Source organism: Myripristis murdjan, chromosome 22 (genome assembly GCF_902150065.1).
Source record: "Myripristis murdjan chromosome 22, fMyrMur1.1, whole genome shotgun sequence".
NCBI classification, from domain to species: domain Eukaryota; kingdom Metazoa; phylum Chordata; class Actinopteri; order Holocentriformes; family Holocentridae; genus Myripristis; species Myripristis murdjan.
The window spans coordinates 6,534,808-6,555,823 of NC_044001.1; the positions used below are offsets into that span (position 1 = coordinate 6,534,808).

Consider the following 21,016-nt stretch of genomic DNA (forward strand, 5'->3'; position numbering starts at 1 on the left):
GCGCCTGACTGGCTGCAGATAAACACACACACACACGCAGTCCCATCCACAGGTTGTCGTGGCAACTGTCACTCTCGCCTCCCAGAAGCAATTTGATGTCAGCAGTCATCACTCCCCATCTTGAGACTGTGCTGTTTGATGGAGGAACTTGAAAGGAGTTGCTTTTCATGCAAATAGATCCGCCGCGCCAACAATGCCCCGCTAATCACTTCTCCGCCTCTAAAAACAACAACATTAATAAAGAGGCCATAATAACAACATGATTTATGTCTCGGCTTACCCAGAGAGACCTTTCTACCTTTTATCTTCTTGATTGATGGTGATGTCAAACCTGCACGTGGCTTCTTTGATATTGTAAGTGCTTTTCTGCATCAAGGGATTTGGGGCAGGAGTTTATCATGGCTTTTTAAGGAAGATATCCCTGTGGTTGAAAAACTACTTCATCTTCTTTTTTATGCACATTTATTTACCCTGGAATGTCTCCAAAAGGAACATTATGAGAGTTCATTCAGACCCTCACAGGGCACTGGGTTTTTGTTCCCCCGTTCCCTCTCTACCTCGTCCTCTTTCTCTCTCTTTTTTCTCTCTATCTTTCAGAGCCTTAGGGAATGTCGGGGAGCTAACTGGAGTCTCTCACACAAAGAGGGAAACTGATTCAGCCTTTCTGACAGCCGTGGCTGCGGTGGAGGATGCAGGGGAGGGAAAAAAAAAAAAAAAAAACCTTGGGCATTTGCTCTTTTGCCTGAGAACTCAGCTGGTCTTGGCAGTTTCCCAGGGAACAGCCACACAATTACAACGTGAGTACCAGACACTATAGGCACAATGGTGATTCACAAAGTGGGGTCTTGCGAGGATGAAAGACTCAAAGGGTCTTTCATCTTTGCATGACTGAGAAATTATGAGTTTTGCTACAAAATGAGAAAAGCAAAATTTGAAAAAAAAGTGTCTGTATTCTTGAGTTATTTAATGTATATGCTATTGTAAAACTATGGCCACCTTAAGTCCTCAGGAGACAAAATAAAACAAAAACAAAAACAAAGGAAAAACAAAGGAAAAATTAGAAAAGTGGAAGGTGTTCTGCAGGTCCTGGCAGTAAACTAGGGAAACCTTTAATGACAAAAAACCCTCAAAAAAAAAAAAAAAAAAAAAAAAAAAACGCCTTCAACAGGATCATCAAGTTATGAGGCAAATTCAATAAAGCTCTTCATATGAAGTGACCTGCAAAGAGCCAAAGCTCATGAAGACATGTTGGTGGTCATGCAGACAGCAAAAGAAAAAAACAGCCCTGCATCTCTGTTTGTGTCTCCGCTCATCGGTAACCCCTGTGGATATGCAGTCGTCACCCACAATAATAAAACACCTTTGTTCATATTTTGATGAACAACTGCTGTCCTGTATGATGCAGAAACGAACGGAGAGGTGCTATCAAAAGCACAGATCCTCAACTTTCAATCAACTCATCACTGACGTCTGCAGAAAAACCAAATGTGGAGACATTACCACTGGATATCAGATAAAATGAAGATGTAAAATGTGATTATGGGCAAAGGAACAAACTTTTATATTTGCGATCCATAAATTTATGCTTCTGTGAAATGAGAAGTTGATGGCACAAATGATCTCCAAAGCATTTAAGAAACGAGTGATTTGCTAATGTCACACCAAGTGGAAACACAGCGAGTCTGAGTGTGAATCCTTTGCTGCCTGGGAGCAAAAGCACTGGAAGCATCAACACACTCTCATTCTCAGTCACACACAACCCACATGTCAATTATCCCTGATCAGCACGGGTACTAAAGATAGCGTCCCTGTCTGCTCTGTACTAAATACCACTGGGGCCTTTTTTCCTCTCAATGATTGTGACGTTGTGCTGATGTGATTCATTCATTGGACCTGTGGTTTAAGAGTCACTTCAAGCCTCTGTTTACCCGTCCACGTCTCACACTACTTCATGTTCACGCTGCCTCGTTCCTTCCTAACCTCACACTGTGTTGGTGGCTCTGGTCTCCTAGCAACCAGCCCTCTTAGAGGAGGTGACAGCATTTGAGTGGGCACCCTCACCTCTCCACATACACCCCACTCCACCCAGCGCACTCACACACACATGCACACCACCACCCTCCGCCCTCTGGATGCTTTTCAAACCGACACATCTCACTTTGTGTTGCAAATTGCCCCATGCACTCGGTCAGAGGTTTCAAAAGAGGTGCGAGAGGAGCGTAATTACACACTTTGGATGAGTATTTCCATTGCTCTTGGGAGCGTGAAGGCAAACCATTCTATAGTAACAGGAGTACAGAATGGTTTGCCTCATGGTTTGACTCATGGAAAGATATGCAGTGCATTGGTGACATTTTTTAATACACTAATGGAGTTTTTTTTTAACAGGCACTTTGGATGGGTATTTCCTTTGCTCTTTGGCATGTAAAGGCAAACTATTTTGACCAACTAGAGCCACGACATGAACATATCTGTGGTAAAAGGATTCATATTACGGTATTCAGTGGGTTGATGACATATTTTGTGCCCAAATGCATTATTTTCCAAAGAGAAAACATCAAAGAAAGGCAAATGATATGTCACATGCAAGTTCATTTTTGAGGTTTTAGGTGTGAAGTGGGTTGGTTTCATTTTTTGTGTCCTAATCTTTTTTTTTTTTTTTCAATGCCATGGAAAAGTACGCACTATGTCATATCTTTCTGCAATATCTACTTCATGCTAAACCACTTTTGGTTTATTGAAATGCAATTCAGTTCTTGTAAACTTAATTTTCCAAAGTCCAAAAATGTGAGGTGATGCAATGGTTTAAAATGGTTCGTTTTCTCAATGCATCAATACAGACATCAAAGAGTTACATGCATTTAAACACTAAGATGATTAATATCTTTAGTGTTTAGTGATCAAATCAGTGAAAGAACATTGTGGAAATGTTGCATACTTGATGTTACGGTGTTTTTCAGTGACCTCGGTGCAAGATGAATAATCTTTACCATCAGCTCCTCTTGGTTGCAGTCTATCTGGTTATGCATGCTCAGGCATATCATTTGATATCCAGATATGCTCCTCGGAGGATTTACATGTGCTGCGCGTCATGCTGCCTTCACATTTGGCCTGGTTGTTGCCTGGAGCCTCCCTGGTAAAATGACGTGAGTGGTTGACGACACTAAATGGCAGCACTTGAAATAGCCTACCTGCCAGCCTGCTCACCCACTTGCTGATGCGATCACTAACCCATAAGCAGCAATTCAGCACCACGGCGCCCTGGACAGCTCCACCGCCTCTCCTCCGGGACTTCCATCTGCGCCGAAAAGTGGAATTAAAACAACCAAAATAAAAAATAATAATAATAAGGTTTGTGATAAGTTTAATCTCAAGACGCTTCAACTTGAAAACCGCCGGGGGGAAAATGAATATTGAACAACCAACAAATGTCACATTTTTTGATTTTGTTGGGGGAGTTCAACTTCTCCAGGGGAAAGACACCAGAACAGCCCTGCCTGTCATCTTGATAGGAATTTGCGTGTCGGGAGCAGTTGGGAATTTGCTCGTTTCGCTCATTTTCATCCGTGATTTCAGAAATGGAAGAGGCTCTGAAGTCAAAGCGCTCCTCGCCTCTCTGGCCTCAACAGACTTGGTGATCTTGGTGCTGTGCGCCCCTGTGCGCGCCGTCACCTACTACAAGCAGACCTGGACGCTGGGGAGTTTTGTTTGCAGCACGGCGGACTGGTTCCAGCACACTTGTGTAGTTGCAAAAACTTTAATCCTTGCAGCCACCACAAGAGCGAAACATAACTTGGTTTCCAACACCGCTAAAGGACCGTTTTACAGCCCGGCGTGGATTCACGGCGCCCTGGCGCTCATCTGGATAGTGTCGATGATGTTCCCGATCCCGCAGATGATGTTCGCCTCTTTGCAGCCGTACGACCGCGACGCTGCCATCTGTGTCTCTGTGATGCCAGTGTGCGCGTCTAACTTCATGAATCTGTTCTACAAGATCTATCCAACTGCGACGTTTGTGCTGCCGTGCGTCTTCACGCTTGCCTACTACACCAAATCCCTGCACACTGCGGTGAACCACGCACCCAGTCCTCGACAACAGAGCAAAGTCACCCTGGTTTTACTGTGTCTAAGTGGCGCTAATGCCATCATGCTGCTGCCGGAGTGGGGTACGTTCACCTGGATTAGGCTTGGCTACAACAAGCCCCCTGTAGGTTTGGTCATCTTCGCGCAGGTCCTGCTTTACGCATGCAGCTCCCTCTCGCCGGTCATCTCCATGACCATGTACGACGACGTGCGCCAAGGACTCATCACCCTGTGGTTCGTCGCAACCTGCAGGGGCTCAAAACAGATCCCGAGCAACAACTGCCTCAAAACGGAGGGGAACGGAGCTGAGGTCGGAGCCAACGCCATCGCCAATGCCAACTGTCAAGACAAGGAGAAGACCTTCCCGGACGTGGAGCACTTCTGGACGGGGCGCAGGGATACGCACGTCGAGGAGGAGCAAGATCCAATCCCGTGGGAAAAAGAGGAGAAAATGTTATAATGAACATGATGTATCACGTGAATGTGTCTTCTCTTTTTTATATAGCAGAATTCAGCTTGTTCTCAGTTGGTTCCAGTTTGTTGACCCTCAGTGCAGACCCTTGTTGAAAGGCTGTAGAGGCCTGTTTGCTGTCGTGAGCTTAAATGAGATAATATGTGAGATTATATAATAAACTTGTACAGTGTTATGTTTTGTTGTTACTGCAAATATGCGTACATTTCTATGGATTTTGACTCTTTGTTATAGCGGGCCACTGCAAAATGTATCATAGCACAACGCTGGAAGTGTATGCTACATGATTTTGTTACAACTCGTTTATGTAGGCCTACATGTAAGTATTCAGGACACTTGAGCATCAACGGGTTTGTTGTGACTGTGTGTGATGCATAACATGAATATTAAAACATTTTCAAACGCAGACTGCTCTCTCTCTTTTTTTTTTTTTTTCCTCCAAGGGCTATAAAAACATTTAACCCAACCTTAATCACGGATAAAATACAATGCGACAGGCAAAGCTCTCCATTTAATTCAGGGGAGGTTTTGAGATGGCATGTGCTGTAAAAAAAAACTGAAATCATTTTCCCATATTAAATTCACAACTAATCCAGCTGCATTTTAGGTCAAGTCAATAATCATGTTTTAGTGGAAGTAGTATGCCACCAGCAAGTAGGTTAGTAGTGTACCTGGTCATTTTTTAAAAAATCATTATGAATGACACACTGCTCTTAAGGACAGTGTCTCAGGCACTCTGACAGACAAAGATGCTCTGATGCAGGCATAGTGACCATAAAACCGCATCACTCGGCCACTGTATTCTTTGTGTATTTGCATTATCCCTGCATCAATCCCTGCAGCAGCCCCACTTGGATTAGACTGCAAGTTCACAACTTTTTTTGTCACCAAATGACATTTGAAGTGGTTTGGAGTTGCTTTTTTCACTGTTACATCCTTCATTTCCATGTCAAGAAGGTCAAAACACTCTATAAAGTCAATTTTTACCCAATGCAAAACTGTCTTAGTCCAAATAAAAAATTCAGAACAGGCACCTTTCTCAGATTGATGCCATTTTTTTTTTTTTTTTTAATCAAACAGTTGCATTGTTCAGCTTAGTGAATGAGTTCCTTCACAGTTTCAAAGCAGTTAAAATGTCAAAATCAGGCTTTGTAAGTCATAAGAAGTTAGATTTGCTTGATTTGGCTTGCATTTGGACAGGGTGCAGTGTATAGAGCATGGTCAGCTGGCCATCATGGCATGAACAGGGATAATGATGTAACCTTTCGCTGGTTTTTAGTCGTCTGTGTGTTTACCACCAAAGCAGCAGCCCCCCGTGGCTCTGACACCCCAGCTGCTTTGACATTTTAGTCTGCCAGAGCGGAGAGAAAGGTTATATGTTGAAGGCAAAAAGGTGAAGCTCTAAGGCTATTCAGCGTGATTGTGCTCTTGGACATAATTTATTCATTAACAATGGACCAAGTCTTCAAATACCTACTGTTGGTACACTTTTCCATCCTTTCAATTATTCATTCTATTTTACACAGTATTTTTAAAGTATTTCTCCACATCAGGATGCTAAATTACATCATTTAATGATATATATATATATTTTAAATATCAGCCTATTGTGCAACCCATAACATACAAATCTATTACTGCACCTTGCAAAAATACATTTGACAAACTGACCTTTAGGCTTGGTGACCAGCATTGTCCTAACACCGGGGAAGAAAATAAATGGGGAGGAAAATAAATGTGAAAACCATTAAACTGATTTACTAAAAATGTCTAAGTCGACTAAGACTATTAATAGCATGCCACAAGCATTATATTTACTCCTGTAGGACAGGGAATTAACTGTTAGATTAAAGACATAATAAATCACTTAAGTATGAAGGATGGCCTTAGCAGTAATGTGCCATAAGATCATACAAAGCTTTTAATATCTGCCTGTAATACATGATGCAGATCTGACTTTAATGACCGGTTTCATGGGCAGCATCTCAGGGGGCCATGAGCTGACATTTAGCCTCCAGCCAAGTCAAGTCAAGTTGGTTTAGCATATTTTACACACAGGGAAACCCAAGGTGCTTCATGTAAAACAAAACAAAGCTAAACTAACCAACAAAATAAATACATAAATAAATACAACAAAGAAACAAAAAAAAAAAATGAGTGCAAACCTGGGATAAAAATATATATCACATATAGGGAAAATGTACACCACACACACACACACACACACACACACACACACACATACACTCCTATGCACGGGGAAAAACCAGAGACAAAGGCTTAAGAGAAAAATTTTCATCCTTCTTTTAAAAGAGGTTAGTTATTAAGGCATGCTTCTTCTTCTCTTTCTCTGGTAGCCCAAACAACTCAGACAGCAAAAGCAGCTTCACAAGCTTTTGATTTAATTTTGACTTAATCCTTGGGAAAAATAAATAAATAAAATAAGAGGAGCAGAGGACCTGAAAGACACTGGCTGATATTTGGCATTGTAGTGCTGGACCATTTAGAGCTTTGTAGACAAACAGCAGAAATAAAGTCAAATCTGATCCTTACCGCAGGCCTGTGCCATCACAAATCGGGTGCACTGTATTCAGTTTTTCTTGCCTTCATCTACATTATTGATAAAACCGCTCCATTGTTTCCAGTTTGGCTACAGTCGTTTGATCTACCCGTAATTAGACAACAGGTTTTTAAGAGTCTCTCTCTCACAGAAAACATCAGACTGTTGAAACGCCTCTCAAATTGCAGAAAAGTGCTCTGGTGATGCTGCTGTGTTTGATCTTGATGAAGGTTATTGTAGCCAAAACATGTTGGCTTTAAGATTAAAGCTTTGTTCTTTTCATCTGTAGTTTAATTTGGTCTAAAACAAGCATCTCACTGTACAGTCTCATTGTATTCCCTTTGACTGTTTGTATTCTTGGTATTCAGCCAGTGAGTTAACAGGACTCAAACCCCCAGGTACAATGAAAGATGAAATTATTAATCAGATTTTAGTGATGAGGTAAAGAGTCAATAATGATAATTTTTACTGCCTCAGAGCATGAAATGACCACAATGCCTTTGTGGTGTTACAGTAAAAGAGTTGTTGGTCAGTCAGTGCCAGTGATTCACCTCAAGCTGCTGAGATTTCTACAGTTCAAAACTCACTATTTTGGTTTTCCTTACTTCCCTACTGGCATTTCTAGAGCCTTCCAGTCTCCCCATCAGCGCTCAAAGTGCTACCAGCAAGCAACCAGAGTCACAAAACAGTTTATTTTAAAGTCTCGTTCTAAAGCCAAAAATCTTTATGTCTCAGTTTGCAGCTCTGCTCTAATTAGCGAGCTTATTTGACTCTAGTGTGAAAATGTGAGTGTGCCAGGGACGAGTCCGTGTTGTCTCAGGCCTTACGGCTCACAGATAGAGGCTGATAGGACCCGTAGATTATATAACACCTCTTTACGTTTAATGCATTGAGACTCATTCCTTATTGAAAAGCTTTTCAAGGGTCCTTTCAAGAAAAGAAAGGTTAGATTTAGGCTGTTGTTCTCAAACATGGAGTTATGTAGACTGCTCATTGTTAGAAAAGATTTTGACAATATCATTAAAAAAAACAATTAAATTAATAAAGAAAGAAAGAAAAAAAGAACATTTTCAAATTAAAACCATGAATTGCTCCTAGGCATTCCCTCACATCTTGCATTTGCAAAAAAGTCAGGAAGAAATGAATGAAACTGGATCTTGGGAGCAAGTGGAGGAATTATAACATTAATAATTAGTATGTCATACTGTTAGTGATATACTAATTAGTATACTGCTAGCTAAAGTAGTCTATACCTATAGGGAGAGAGGTAGGGGTGATGTTTCCTATCTAGTTACCTACCCAGTTACTTTCTGCTCAGCTGATCATCATTAATGGTTTGGAGGCTGGGTTCACTCAGCTCACACATAATTATTTCTTCAATTATGGTAATAACTCTTCAATATTTATTTACCCCCCACTGATGTGGCGTGTCAGTAAAGAAGCCAATAAAAGGTGCAGCAAGTATACATAAATATGTGTGTGGTGCTCTACTGTATTTCTACCTCATCTTCATTGTTGGTAATGAAAAGAAATACAGCCCATAACTCACTATGGTTATGGGCTTACAATATTCAATATCCTGGATCCTGTGCACTTACTGTAAAGGTTCAAGCAGAGACTTTTCTTTTAGGCATTCATCAGTGGATTGGGTCCGGGCCAAGAAAATCTCTTGTAACCCAAAGCAATCTGCGACAAGTCAACCATTTCAGCTATCTCTCCTAGGAGATTCCTCTCCCATTCCTCTCACTGTAAGATACCGCCCTGGGTGAACACACACACACACACTCACACACTCAGAAAAAAAAAAAAAAGAAAACTGTTGCCAAATATCTCTTCAGATCTCATGAAAGTAAATTGTATGCAACATTTTTACAAGATTCTGGCAATACACCATGTATATGATGGCAATTTCTAAGAACCATTTAAAGCAGCCTCTTATGTAATGCTGTGCAATGCAACTACAATGCTTAATACATTCTGCTTTACTTCACCATATAAACATAATAATGGCATAAGAGTAATCAAGTTGCCTTGGGGGATAAAGTCCATAAAGTCCCATTTCCGATCTGTGCCGTCTGACTGCCGCTTTACACAAAGTGAATGCCGGAGACCTTCTTTTAGTGTACACACAGTTAAGGGCAAGAAATCTTCCTCGTACAGTCGGGGGATTTCTGAGTTTGTTGGTGAAGGTTATCCGTCTCCGCCTCGGCTGATGAGATCTCAACAAGCTCTGAACTCACACTGGGGTGTTCATTATGAAAGCAAATCAAGTGAAGAGGCTCTCCGAGGCTCTCAGAAATGATAAGGCTCCGGGGTAAATAAACAGGAGATCCGGATAATATTGAAGGATTGGGGTGCAGAGCTATGATTATTATATTATAAATGCCATTCGCCCGGTGTTATTTGATTATCTTTCCTTGCGTTAGGATGGAGTCTTCAATTTGAGCAGGTGCAGAAATGATTTTTCAGTATTATAAATTGCTATACTTAACATGTACAGTCTATATCTGTATATGTATATACTGTACATTTGTTGTAAATTGTATTATGTTATTTTGTTTGTTGTTTTGTGTTCTTTTTTTCTGGACACAAATGCAAACACTGACACAGAGTTGGAGGCAAATGATGAAGAGTTATTGCAGTTAGCAGGAAGATGTTGGTGGAGATAATGAAGGTCAGGAGGAAGGAGAGTACATCCGGGGGGACGAGGGGACACGGAGAGCATGAGGGATCTTCAACATAGAGAAACACAGAGAGAGAAAGTTTAAATCAGAGAATATAAGTTGAGAAACTTGTGCTTGAATGGCCAAGAGAGAAACAGCCTGAGTGTAAGGAGTGCTGCGGCTCTCATCCTGATGAAATGATTTCTAAAAGGTGAGGAGGTGAAGCAGGAGCCGGGGAGGAAGGAGTGAACCACACCCACGCTGCACACAAACACAGACAGACACAGTGAGACAGACAGGGGAGATTGAGGCAAAAGCAAGGCGAAAACACCGAGAAACACAAGGAAGATTGGTTTGTGAATTGGTTTGTGCTGCAAGTAGCACAATTGCTATGTTACTTGTTGCAATGTTATCTCAGAAAAAGGTGTCACATAACAGCACCTCAACTGAGGATCAGTGCAATGAAAAAACTGTTGTGTACAGAGCAACCTCTCACTGGAATAGTCGACCAAACTTTATAACTCAAGAATCTGGTGAACAAAAAAAAAAAAAAAAGCTTTAAAGAAGCAACTAAAGCAAGCCTGCAAAATCCCACACCTACTTTTTGCCCTCCATATGAACTTCTTAATGCTCTTAATATTTCGTATATGCACCTTTGAGAACCAAATAAACATTATTAGCAGAAGACAGGGAAAAATAACAAGCAGTGATATGATGGTTAATATAGGCTCACATACAGTAAGAGATTACTTTCTTTTATCCCACAAGCTGCAGCAGATGTTGCTGTTGGGGAATATGCATACGGGATTTATAGGGTTAGGTCAGAGGAGTCAGGTTAAAATGTCATCAGCCAGACTAACATAATTCACTGATAAAGGCGACGCTCAGAAACATTTGCATAGCATTATATTTGTATATGTATATTGACCAGTAGTTTTAACCCCAAAGGCTAATGTAAAGAGTGCAGTCCTGCTCTTTCATTCAGCTGTAGATGGTGTGTTTTTTTTCTCCCCACTCAACCGTGATGGCTTGTTCACATTGCCTGAGGCACCACTGAGGTTTCACTTGACAGCCATAGCCTCTTTCCTGGCATGGAGAGCTCGCCCTGCAAGGTATAAAGGGTTTATAGCAGACATGGGTCAAACAGGTTTCAAATGACTCTCAGCATTTGTTTTAACCTGCATCATGTTCAAAGTGGGTGTCATTATATCCTGGAAAGTTTAGATAGTGCCAGGTAAGTTGGCTACTTTGATTTTCATCTTCCTCCCTGTGACTCTCTGAACTAATGGTGCTCATTGTTTCGGTATGTGAGGCGAACCACACGGTGTCTGACACTGAAACAGACTAAACCACTTGACCCCAAGTCTGGTTTTTACATGCAAACCTGAATCAGAATCTGAGTCAAGCGCTTCAGGTGCATTTTTACACCATCTGTCATTTCCTTTCAGCAGACACACATGAATGACAGAAATCCTGACAGAAGCAAGACAGTTTTCTTATTCAAATTGTGCAAAACAACATGAATCATCATCATCATAATAATAAAACTGAATGATATTTTCATATAAATACACTTCGGTCTCACTACTTTCTATTGCCATTAGATATACAACACTGATTATACAGAGTTTTTTTCTTTTGGGAGACATTTCTGCTGTGTTTGATGACGGGGTGGGGCTGTGAGGATGGCACAAGTTCAGGCCGGATCAGGTGAGCCACCAGGTGAACCACCAGGGTGCCCTGGCTTTAGTGCTCTAAATAGCCGGTGACTGATAAGTCTTTCCTGATGTATATCCTCTGTTGCACAGGAAGCGATGTGCTTTATGTTCCTGGTTTGTTTGGTTTGACAAAAAGACCTTGGTCGTTAACATGAGCAGCGAAAGCCACCATGGCTCGCTCTGGCCTGTGTTTCCTCTCTCCAGTGTGACTGTCTAATGAAGCAGAAAAAAGAAATCAAAAAATAAAATTCAAAGACAGAGATGTAACCATCCTGCCCACACTGTTTGAATGACAGGTGATCTCTAGGAGGTGCAGTACAGAAACACCACAGCAGTGAGCGCTTATCAAAAAAGATGGAGACAAAAAAAAGATGACATTATCACTTTGAATCATTCAGCGTTTTCAATGGCCAACTTTTAAATACAATTTCTCCTCTTTAACCTTAAAACTATTGCTACAGCAACATACTGCAAGGACAAAGACACCGTAGTTGGAATTACACAGTAATGTCAGGCGGACAAAGGATAACCTGAACAGCGACGGTCATGATACTTTTAATGCAATTAAATCAGGAGGAGAATCCAGCTCAGATTCAGAAAAAAACAAAAACGCTGTATGTCTGCACAAAGCCCAGAGAAATCACTGACAACAAAAGCTACACCATTAGTAAATGAACCACCGTTTCCGTTTACATGTTCAGTTGATTAAACTGAACTGACCAGGATCTACAATCACCTGCAGTTAAAAATACACAGTTTTCACTTATCAGTCCATCAAAGAAATTGCATACTGCATATTTTAATACTGCACTATCGCACTAATTCTAAATATTCTATATTCAACGACTATTTGTCATTGTTTGATCCTCGTAATGCATTTGTTTAGCTGAACTACAGTATAATGAAGCAACAGGACTGATCCCGCTGATGTCATTATCCTCCCATAATCCTCCAATAACGCAGATCACTGGGGCCCCGTTCATGTCGTTACAGCTGGTTAACAGGCCTGTGCATTAAATAAGATTATTGTCATGCAAAGACTGATGTCCTCTTAGTGCACATCACCGGGGTCATTTTATTTGAGGGGGTCACAAGGACTGGCCATTTGCTCTGCACACTCCTGAGAGAATGAATGAATAGCGCCATCTTCTGGTTAGACATAAGAACAGGCCAGGATCTGCACTGAATATGGTCCCAGTTTATTATGACTCACATTCTCCATGTGTTTATGCCGCTCAGCTGCTATAAAACTGTGCCTCGCTCCAGTTCACTTAACTTTTATGTTTTTATTATTCAATAACTATGTAAAAAACTGCAGATGTAAGAGGCCTATGAGCGCCCCACCCATTGCCTTTAACCACTGATGAGCATTTCAAAGATATAACAGCAATAATGCAGTACTAATACTAATAATTAATGATGACCGCTACACAGAGTATATTAATTTATGAGGTTGAGGTGAAGATGGAACTTTATTGATCAACATAGGGTGAGAATCAAATATATGCACAAGTAATAATAATGTATTAATGTCATATAAGCAGTAACAAAGAAACAACATGAATACAATGTAAAATAAGCTATAAAATATATAAATGATGAAACAATAAAACTATCAGACATTAAAATAGAATGCAAACAATTTTGGTGACGTATAAATGTGTGTATAGGCCAACATATATGATGATATATGATATATAACATATTCAGTATGAAATAGTGAAGGCCTCGCGGAAATGCTGGCTCTTTGCTAATCTGCTTGAGTGCCTCTTAATTGTTTGTTTGTTAAATACCAGATTTTTTTTTCACAAACAACTAAAAATACACTTGGTCATCTATTCAATCTGGTTTATGTCCTATTTTATGCCAGGAAAAAGCAGTTTGCACTTTGCCTCACACACACACACACACACACACACACACACACACACACACACACACACACACACACACACACACACACACACACACACCCTGCATGTGAAGGGATAGAGATTAGGGATTAGAGACAGATGTAAACCAGAAGTCGCGCTCCAGTCTAATTCTATTGGGGGTTTAGCTGGCATCTCAGCGCCGAGGAGGAAAAGTCACGTTTGTGGTTGGGATTAAGCAGCTCCCGCCTCCAGCAGGGGGACCACAGCTTTCCTATTGGTCGTCTCCTTTGACAGACAGCGCGGTCGTCCAATGGCAATCGAGATCCCCCGGTCTGCGGGTGAAGCAAACTGCGCAGATGTGCGCTGCACTCACGGCCACACAGACCGCTGTGCACAGGCTTTGGCGAAAGAACAAGTAGCGATTCAGAGGGAAAGACGACCTGCTGACGCCCCGAGACACGAAAGGTGAGCCCACTACTGACATTTGAGACTAAATCCTGTGCGAAATGACACATAGTTTGTGTGCAACTGAATGTTATAATGAGTAATAGCCCGCCAGCCTGTGAAATAGCACTGACATTGGCAACTTTGCATCGTGTTACTTGATTTTAAATAGCACGCAGCAACTTTGGGTGTGATAATAGCTTTAAACATAGTTGCACAAGTGGGTACAATTTTCCATACGCACTTTTTATTGAGTGACATACATGCTACAGTGACTTCCCTGTCGTCTTTGTGGTTTGTGTGCAGCTTTGTGTGCTTTCTTGCCAACTTTCTTAGTCAGATGTTTTTTTTTCCTCCCTAAAACAGGCTTGAGAAGTTATGACTGTAATTTCCTCATACCGCATATACAAGTTTATTGTCTTGTCTTGTTGGTTTACTGGAAGGTTATTATTTTATTATAGGTAAAGTCAGAGTAAGACTGGAGCAGGAGCTGTAAGAATTGACCCAAACAGAGCTGCTATGCATGAAATATGATCTAAGGTGTAAAAAATGCCAAGCAGTCTGGCAAGAAAATGCATTAATGACCTGCCCGCTTAGAGGTCACTCTTTTGGCAGAGCTGTGCTTCATTTGCCCTTGTGTCAAGGTGCTTTTCTTTTTTTTTTTTTTTTTTTTCTATTTTTCCCCCCTCCCACCACCTCATCTGTCCTGTTAATCTGCAATCTGTCATCACTTCACTCCACTGTCAGAATTAATAACACTTCAAATATCTGTTTCACAATAACTGGAAGAATGTGTGTGAAGCCGTAAGTCACAGCTTCTAGGCCCGTAATGACACAATGAGGAAGACTTTGCTCCTTGCTGACTGCCTTCTGACATTCACGTCTTCGTCTTGAGTCACCGCAAGCCAGACTGCCGCTGTCTCACATCATACTAAACTTTAACACGGCTCCTCAGTCTGACGCAGGCTGGTAGTGAAATGATATCCCGTTGGAAAAAGTTCCCCCTGACTGAACTTGACAACAGATTACTCCAGCTGGCTGTGTACCTATCAACAGAGTGAGGGCTTTAACCTGTATTCAATACAAAATGTGCCCTTGTTTTTCCTTTTGGCCCTGAAAGGCCACTGAAATATGCTGGGGGTGTCTTTGCAGTAACATGAAGACACTGAAATTGAGCCTCTGGAACTCCCTGAGCAGTTGTAGATATTAAACCACGGTCTGGAGATCATTAATCAGTTACTAGTCAGGGCCAGTTCAGCCTCTTCCTGCTGCAGACCGGCCGCATTCACAACCTTGAAATGCAGCGGTGTTTTCCTCCCCTCGAAGAGAATAAATGGGTGTGATTGTGCAGACAGTCTCAGGTTGACTAGAGAGCTTTTATCCTTAAATGGGTAATCCCCCAACTCTCCCTTGCTAAAGAGAAAGGAAATGCTACCAGGCCATGCTGGCCAGTTATCACTTTCACTTTCACTTTCTAGTTCTGTTGAGTGTAAAAAATAAAATCAGTGGCTCTATTAAGACGATTTCGTCACTGGAATTTCCAGATAGTTTTATGAAAATGTTCATTCCTTGTCAGTGTATCTCACATGGAGTGAATGCCAAGGAATAGTGGTACAGTTCAAGAAAGTGAATGTCAGTAGTCAAACTTGTCCTTACACAGTTGATGACAGCTTTTGCAGAATAATCTCAGATTGTGTCACAGAGTTTATTGCCTCTTTGTTTTAAAACATGCACTCTCTCTTCTGTTTCGCAGATGTCGTTCGCCAGCGATAAACTGTACAACGGCTTCTTGAGGCGGAAGATGCCTTTCCTGGCGAGCAACGTCAAAACGAGAGAAATTGTGCCCCACCTGCCTTGCCTGACTCAGACTGACAGGGTGAGCTTCACTGGGACATTATTGATTATACCTGCTCTGACAGTAATACACTAATTGGATTTCTGGATGATTTGTTTTATGTTACCAAAGTGTTGGTCTGTACTGTGATTAAGTATATACTTATGACGCATTAGATACAAAGTGTAGGTGGGTGCTGACGGGTGTAACTCGTTCCCAGATAAACATTTCATTGCAGTGAGTCATTACTTAATCAAATATTGCTGTCAGTAACTTAATCCAAGGGAGTGCCAAAACACTGTCATGTATTCTGATTTTTTTTATGCGTTTCATCTTATTTTGTGAAATCTGAGGTAAGATAGTATGTTACAAATCAGAAAACCGAAAGATGGCAACGTTCAGGAAATGTACTTCCTGTCTGCATGCAGGCACAGATTTTCTTGCATGCACCTGCCACCTTTAAAAACGGCTTTCTGAGCTCCTCACTTTCATTTTCGCTCTCTCTTCCCCCCAGAAGTAACCCTATATTTTTAATGTGTCCTCAACAAGAGTGCATCATTTATAGTTAATATAACAGAATACAGTTGCATGTTTTTTTTTTTTTTTTTTTTGACCAATTTTTTATTAAGAGATTTTCACAGGGGGCAGTAGATGTTACAGTACATGTCGGATAAGATAAGTTACCCTTGGTATGTGTCCCCTGTTGCAGTCCCCCCCTCCCCTCAACCTACTCCATCCCCATCCCTAACCCGGGAAAAAAAAAAAAAAAAAAAAAAAAAAAAAAGGGGTGCAAGGCAGTGCACACAATAAAACAGAAAAAAAACCAAAAAAAAAAACAGGTAACACAGTTAACACATGCGCAGTTGCATGTTTTTTGTATTTATAATAGTGCCATTATTACTAAAACTAGAAGCTATTCATGGATACCAGTATTCCATTTCTACCCAACCCTGGCCATCAGCATCATTAAAGTATTCATAATGACAGCAGATAATACACTGATGGGTACTATGGCTTTAATACGTTGTTAATGCAAGTGCACTTACTGAACAATTTACTGTAGTGTAGTGGAAACACAGAGGAATAAGAACCAGTAGAAAACAAGAAAGACAGTGATGTAGTTCCTTGTTTGTCACAAGAGAAAATCACAGTTAGTCATACAATTAATTATCAGCATGATTAGTTAATGAGTTGCCACATATTACATTGCTTAATAACAACATATGGTCTTAATGTTGTTTAGGTGTCAGGACTATGACCTTTATTGGTTGATTTATCTGTTTGTGACCCATCTTTTCCAAACACACTGTCTTTAGGAGGAAATAGAGGCGAAAAGAGACAGTAGCGGGAATTACACTGGCATGCAGACACTCCTGGACTGTCTGCGGAAGAGGCAGAACTGGCCGGAGGAATTCATCACAGCGCTGGAGGCATGCGAGCATACCGATATAGCCGCTGAGATCAGAGCCGAGTACAACTCTCTGAAAGGCTCCAACAGTAAGTCAAGGCTATGACCTCGTTTAATGTAATGTAGAGGATCTAGTAGACAAGGTAGAAACACTGTGCTTAATTTGCTGGGTGTGGTGTTAAAGAAATTGAGTCATTACATATTCACCCGCATGTCGGTCAAAAATCCATTGGGGTTTGAGGACTACCCAAACTACACAGTGATTTATCACCTGTAACTGTGATAAAGTCTGCTTTTCTCCAAACTATTGACCACCATTGTCCATCTTTTTAGAGCTTTCCGAACTGCTTTTGCAGCATAATTCACACTCTGTAGGTCAAAACTCTAATTTATAGGAGAAAATAATTTACTTTTTGACCCAAAATGCAGTCACTTGCCTACAAAACACTTGAAATATGTTTTTTGGAGAAAAAATAGTGAACTTTGACATGAAGATGAGTAGATAATGTCTGAAGTTTCACCTCAAGTGAGCTATTCCTTAAAGAGAATTCGTTATCCTGTTTAGCTTTAGTCGTGTAAAGTCAAAACCGATTGAAATGATAGCATTATTTTTTTCATCCTAGATCCCAAACCACCGTCTCCTCCGACCACCGTCATCAAGGCACATGTCCATCCAGCACCTCCTGCCGCTCGCCCGGTGGCCACTCCAGAGCAGAATGGCAACACTCAAGCTGCTGTTTCTCCCCCATCTGAGGCACCAGCTCCTCCGCAACCCACCTCCCAGGCCTCACCCCCTCCAAAAGCCACTGTGCAGCCAGAAGCACATCCAAGCCCGGCCACTGAAGCTCCCAAGGCTGCATCCTCCTCAGAACCTCCACCGTCACTCCAAACCTCTCCATCAACACCTCCTCCTTCTCCTGAAACCCAAAGCCGTCAGGCCGCCACACCACCACCGACACAAAAAGGGATTAACGCTCACATGGAGCCAGAGGAAAACTCGGAGGTGGATCTCCAGCAGGGCTCCGGTGACCAGGATCCAATTTCTGACAAAGCAAACGCAGCAGACAGAGAGGTGTCGGGGCTCAACTCTGAGGTGACCACTGATGCAGGACCTCCCGTCCAGCAGGGTGACAGAGCTGCTCCATCCTCGCCTCATCCTGTCCAAACGGCAACCAGAGAAGACAGAGCACCACAGAGTCCGGCTCCTGCTCAGGCAAGCCCGGCTAAGACAGTTGGAGCTGCTTTCACCATGAGCACCCCAGAGAGGTCACCAGTCCAGGAAACAGTCCCACCTGTGGACAAAGTAGTTCCTGCTGTCCTGCAGCCTGAAGAAATGTCTGATCCCACGGCCGCACAGGTAAATCTCAGAAAGTCAAGATAATTAATGTTACTTTAAGAAAAAAAAACTTTGGCAGGTGAAAACTATTTATTTTGTAAGGTTTTCTGATTGAAACCCATGCATTTTATTATGTAAAGGAAATATCCACCAATGCATATTCTTACACTATTAGATGTCTTCAATATTTGATGTTCAGTGCATTGTAAAACTTATGTGATAGAGCAGTGAATTTTGTTGGTTTGGCATACCCACTTTTCTCTTAAACTGCCTTGTTATTTTAAGTTTTTTTTTGTTTTTTTTTTTGTTTTTTTTTTTAGTTTCCCAGAATTTTGACATGCTTCTTACTAAAACTGCAACATATCTTGTAGTTGCATTAGACTCTTGTGTGTTGAGGCTAGGAGGAATTGGTATCTCTGCCTCTTCTATGATAAAAATGATAAAAAAAAAAAAATTTTTTAAATGATATGATAAAAAAAAGGCGGATTCAGAGAGAAGTTCTTGCTCTTTGATCCTCTTTGAATCTCTTTGACTCTGAGGGACTGAAGCAAGAAGCTAATGGTTTATGTTGATGTTTTTGATATATAAAACTTGATGTACTGTCAAACTCCATTGGAAATTTCTCAATTTGATGTCTTGGCATTTATCTATAGAGATAGAAATATACCAACAATGTAAGGCCAAAAATCACAATCATGCAAAATTTTAATTCACATTAAAAAAATTGCATCACAAGGTTTTCAACTGACACCTGACTAATTTTGAACAGATAATGTGCCATCTATGTTTTAGAGGGACAGATATGTTTTAAAAATTAATCTAAACTGTCAAGCTAAAAAAAATTTATGACATTGATTTTTCTTGCAGGCCATCAACAACACTCAGCAGACAGAAAGCAGACGCACACCCTCCCCAGCGGCTGGTGCTGACAGGACGGCCGCCGCTCTCATCGATGACGACGTGTGCCTGAGCAAGCCTGGCCAACTGCTCAGCGTCGCACCAAATCTTCACAGTCCCACCATCCTTGCACCCAATTCCCAACAGCAACCCTACTCAGGGAACAGTGACCGTCTCGAAATAAGTGAGCCTCAGCTGCCATGCCAAGAGAACGGCGTGGCGGCGGAGCCCCTGCACCACAACGAACCGGAGGAGAACCACTACGAGTCCGTCTGCCAGAGCTCCTTGGGGGAGCAGGAGGTGCTGGTGAACGTGGTTCAGGTGGCCGAGGAGCCGTCCATCCAGAATCAAGACGGCCAAATCTTCAGACCATCCGCTCAAATCCTCAACGGCCAGGCCACCACAAAACCCGGTTCTGCACCACCACCTGGTGGCCCCTCCGGCGACAACTGCCACCTCGCTGCGTCTGCACTGCATGAGTCAGAGGTCAAGACGTCTCCCACCAGCATGTCAGATAATACAAAGTACTATCTGACAGCTGCCGGGGTGGGTGTCTGTGCACTGATGATGGCGTGGAAGTTCAAGAAGTAAGGGGATTTTACTGCTTAAAAGGAAGGCAAGATTATGTTTTAAGGCTTCTGAAAGAGGATAATAAGGGTGCAATGCCTTATCGTGGTCACTGGACTGTGACGGCGTGAGGTAGCTGTTAAATATTTACCCATAGTTATAGCTAACTTTCCAGAACTTTGATTATGTAATTGATTATCAGCTCATTGTTAAGTTGGACTATGTTTTGTCTCTTGAATGTTGAATAGAGATGGCCCTACAGTGAGCAAAGACCAAAAACACATGCTTTTTTATTTTAGTTCACTTGAGGAACTTGTTGAAACTGGGTTAAGATCTCAGGTCATGTATGTACTTGCTGCACATGTGTAGTTTGTACACTGGTACTGTGTATTGATGATAGCACTATTTATGTGTCCACTTGTCTGATAAGCACTTTCTCGATAAGGCTGTAGGCTCCAGCAAAGGACTCCTATCAAGGCCACGAAATTCACTGGATGTGCACTGTGAAAGAAAAATTAACCACATAGCACGCCATAATTTAGCTTCCCTGTGGTTAGTTGAAATTGGGCCTAGAGGTAATAGCTAATGCACTGTTTGTATTTATTTGTATATAAATGTATTCATAATAATGCCTACAAAAGTGATATATCTGCGATATTTTCAAGCTTTGTCATGTTATTCCAAATTATAATCAGAACATTCATTAAGAACCAATCAGACAAATATTGTATAATTTCATTTAAAATTCTGCAGAATTATTCAAATTATTTTATAGAAATGTCTGGTTATTATCCGATGGAGATATTTTAGATGTGTTTTTTCCAGTAAAAACCAAGGGTGTATGTGTGATGAGGTCTGTGAGGTGAGAGATTATGCATTTTATTGTAAACCATTGTCTATACAAGAAATGTCAGAAAATAATAGTGTAAATTAGGATGTTTTGTACACAAGGAATGTCAAGGGGGATGTTTGGACAGCCAGTACAAGGCGCAATGCCTTCACTGTGGTGAGTGTAATGCTGATTTTTAAATCTCAATGCTCTGTCTCTATGCACTTGACAGTTTAATAAATAAAACTGAATGAAATTGAATCGAGCGGGAGCTTCCTCTTATGCTGTTGCTGAGTAATTGCTTGTAAAGAAACCAAGTCAGTTATGCAAA

At 41.4% G+C, this 21,016-nt stretch overlaps 2 protein-coding genes across 2 annotated transcripts; both read left to right on the plus strand.

Moving 5' to 3' along the window:
• Positions 1 to 3,230: 3,230 nt before the first annotated feature.
• Positions 3,231 to 4,949, plus strand: LOC115354436 (probable G-protein coupled receptor 151). The gene has a single exon (XM_030044831.1). The coding sequence runs from the start codon at positions 3,407 to 3,409 to the stop codon at positions 4,541 to 4,543; it is 1,137 nt and encodes a 378-aa protein (XP_029900691.1). The 5' UTR covers positions 3,231 to 3,406; the 3' UTR covers positions 4,544 to 4,949.
• An 8,799-nt stretch (positions 4,950 to 13,748) lies between these two features.
• On the plus strand, positions 13,749 to 20,946 carry mavs (mitochondrial antiviral signaling protein). Its single transcript, XM_030044349.1, has 5 exons — positions 13,749 to 13,835; positions 15,568 to 15,690; positions 16,965 to 17,145; positions 17,680 to 18,413; positions 19,260 to 20,946. The coding sequence occupies exons 2-5, from the start codon at positions 15,568 to 15,570 to the stop codon at positions 19,878 to 19,880; spliced, it is 1,659 nt and encodes a 552-aa protein (XP_029900209.1). The 5' UTR covers positions 13,749 to 13,835; the 3' UTR covers positions 19,881 to 20,946.
• Positions 20,947 to 21,016: the final 70 nt, after the last annotated feature.

Bases quoted from the DNA above. Each gene is read 5' to 3' on its own strand.
- LOC115354436 (XM_030044831.1), top strand. From the start codon at position 3,407: ATGAATATTGAACAACCAACAAATGTCACATTTTTTGATTTTGTTGGG.
- mavs (XM_030044349.1), top strand. From the start codon at position 15,568: ATGTCGTTCGCCAGCGATAAACTGTACAACGGCTTCTTGAGGCGGAAG. The intron at 15,691-16,964 runs GTGAGCTTCACT...CACTGTCTTTAG, and splicing joins GCCTGACTCAGACTGACAGG to GAGGAAATAGAGGCGAAAAG. The intron at 18,414-19,259 runs GTAAATCTCAGA...TTTTTCTTGCAG, and splicing joins CTGATCCCACGGCCGCACAG to GCCATCAACAACACTCAGCA.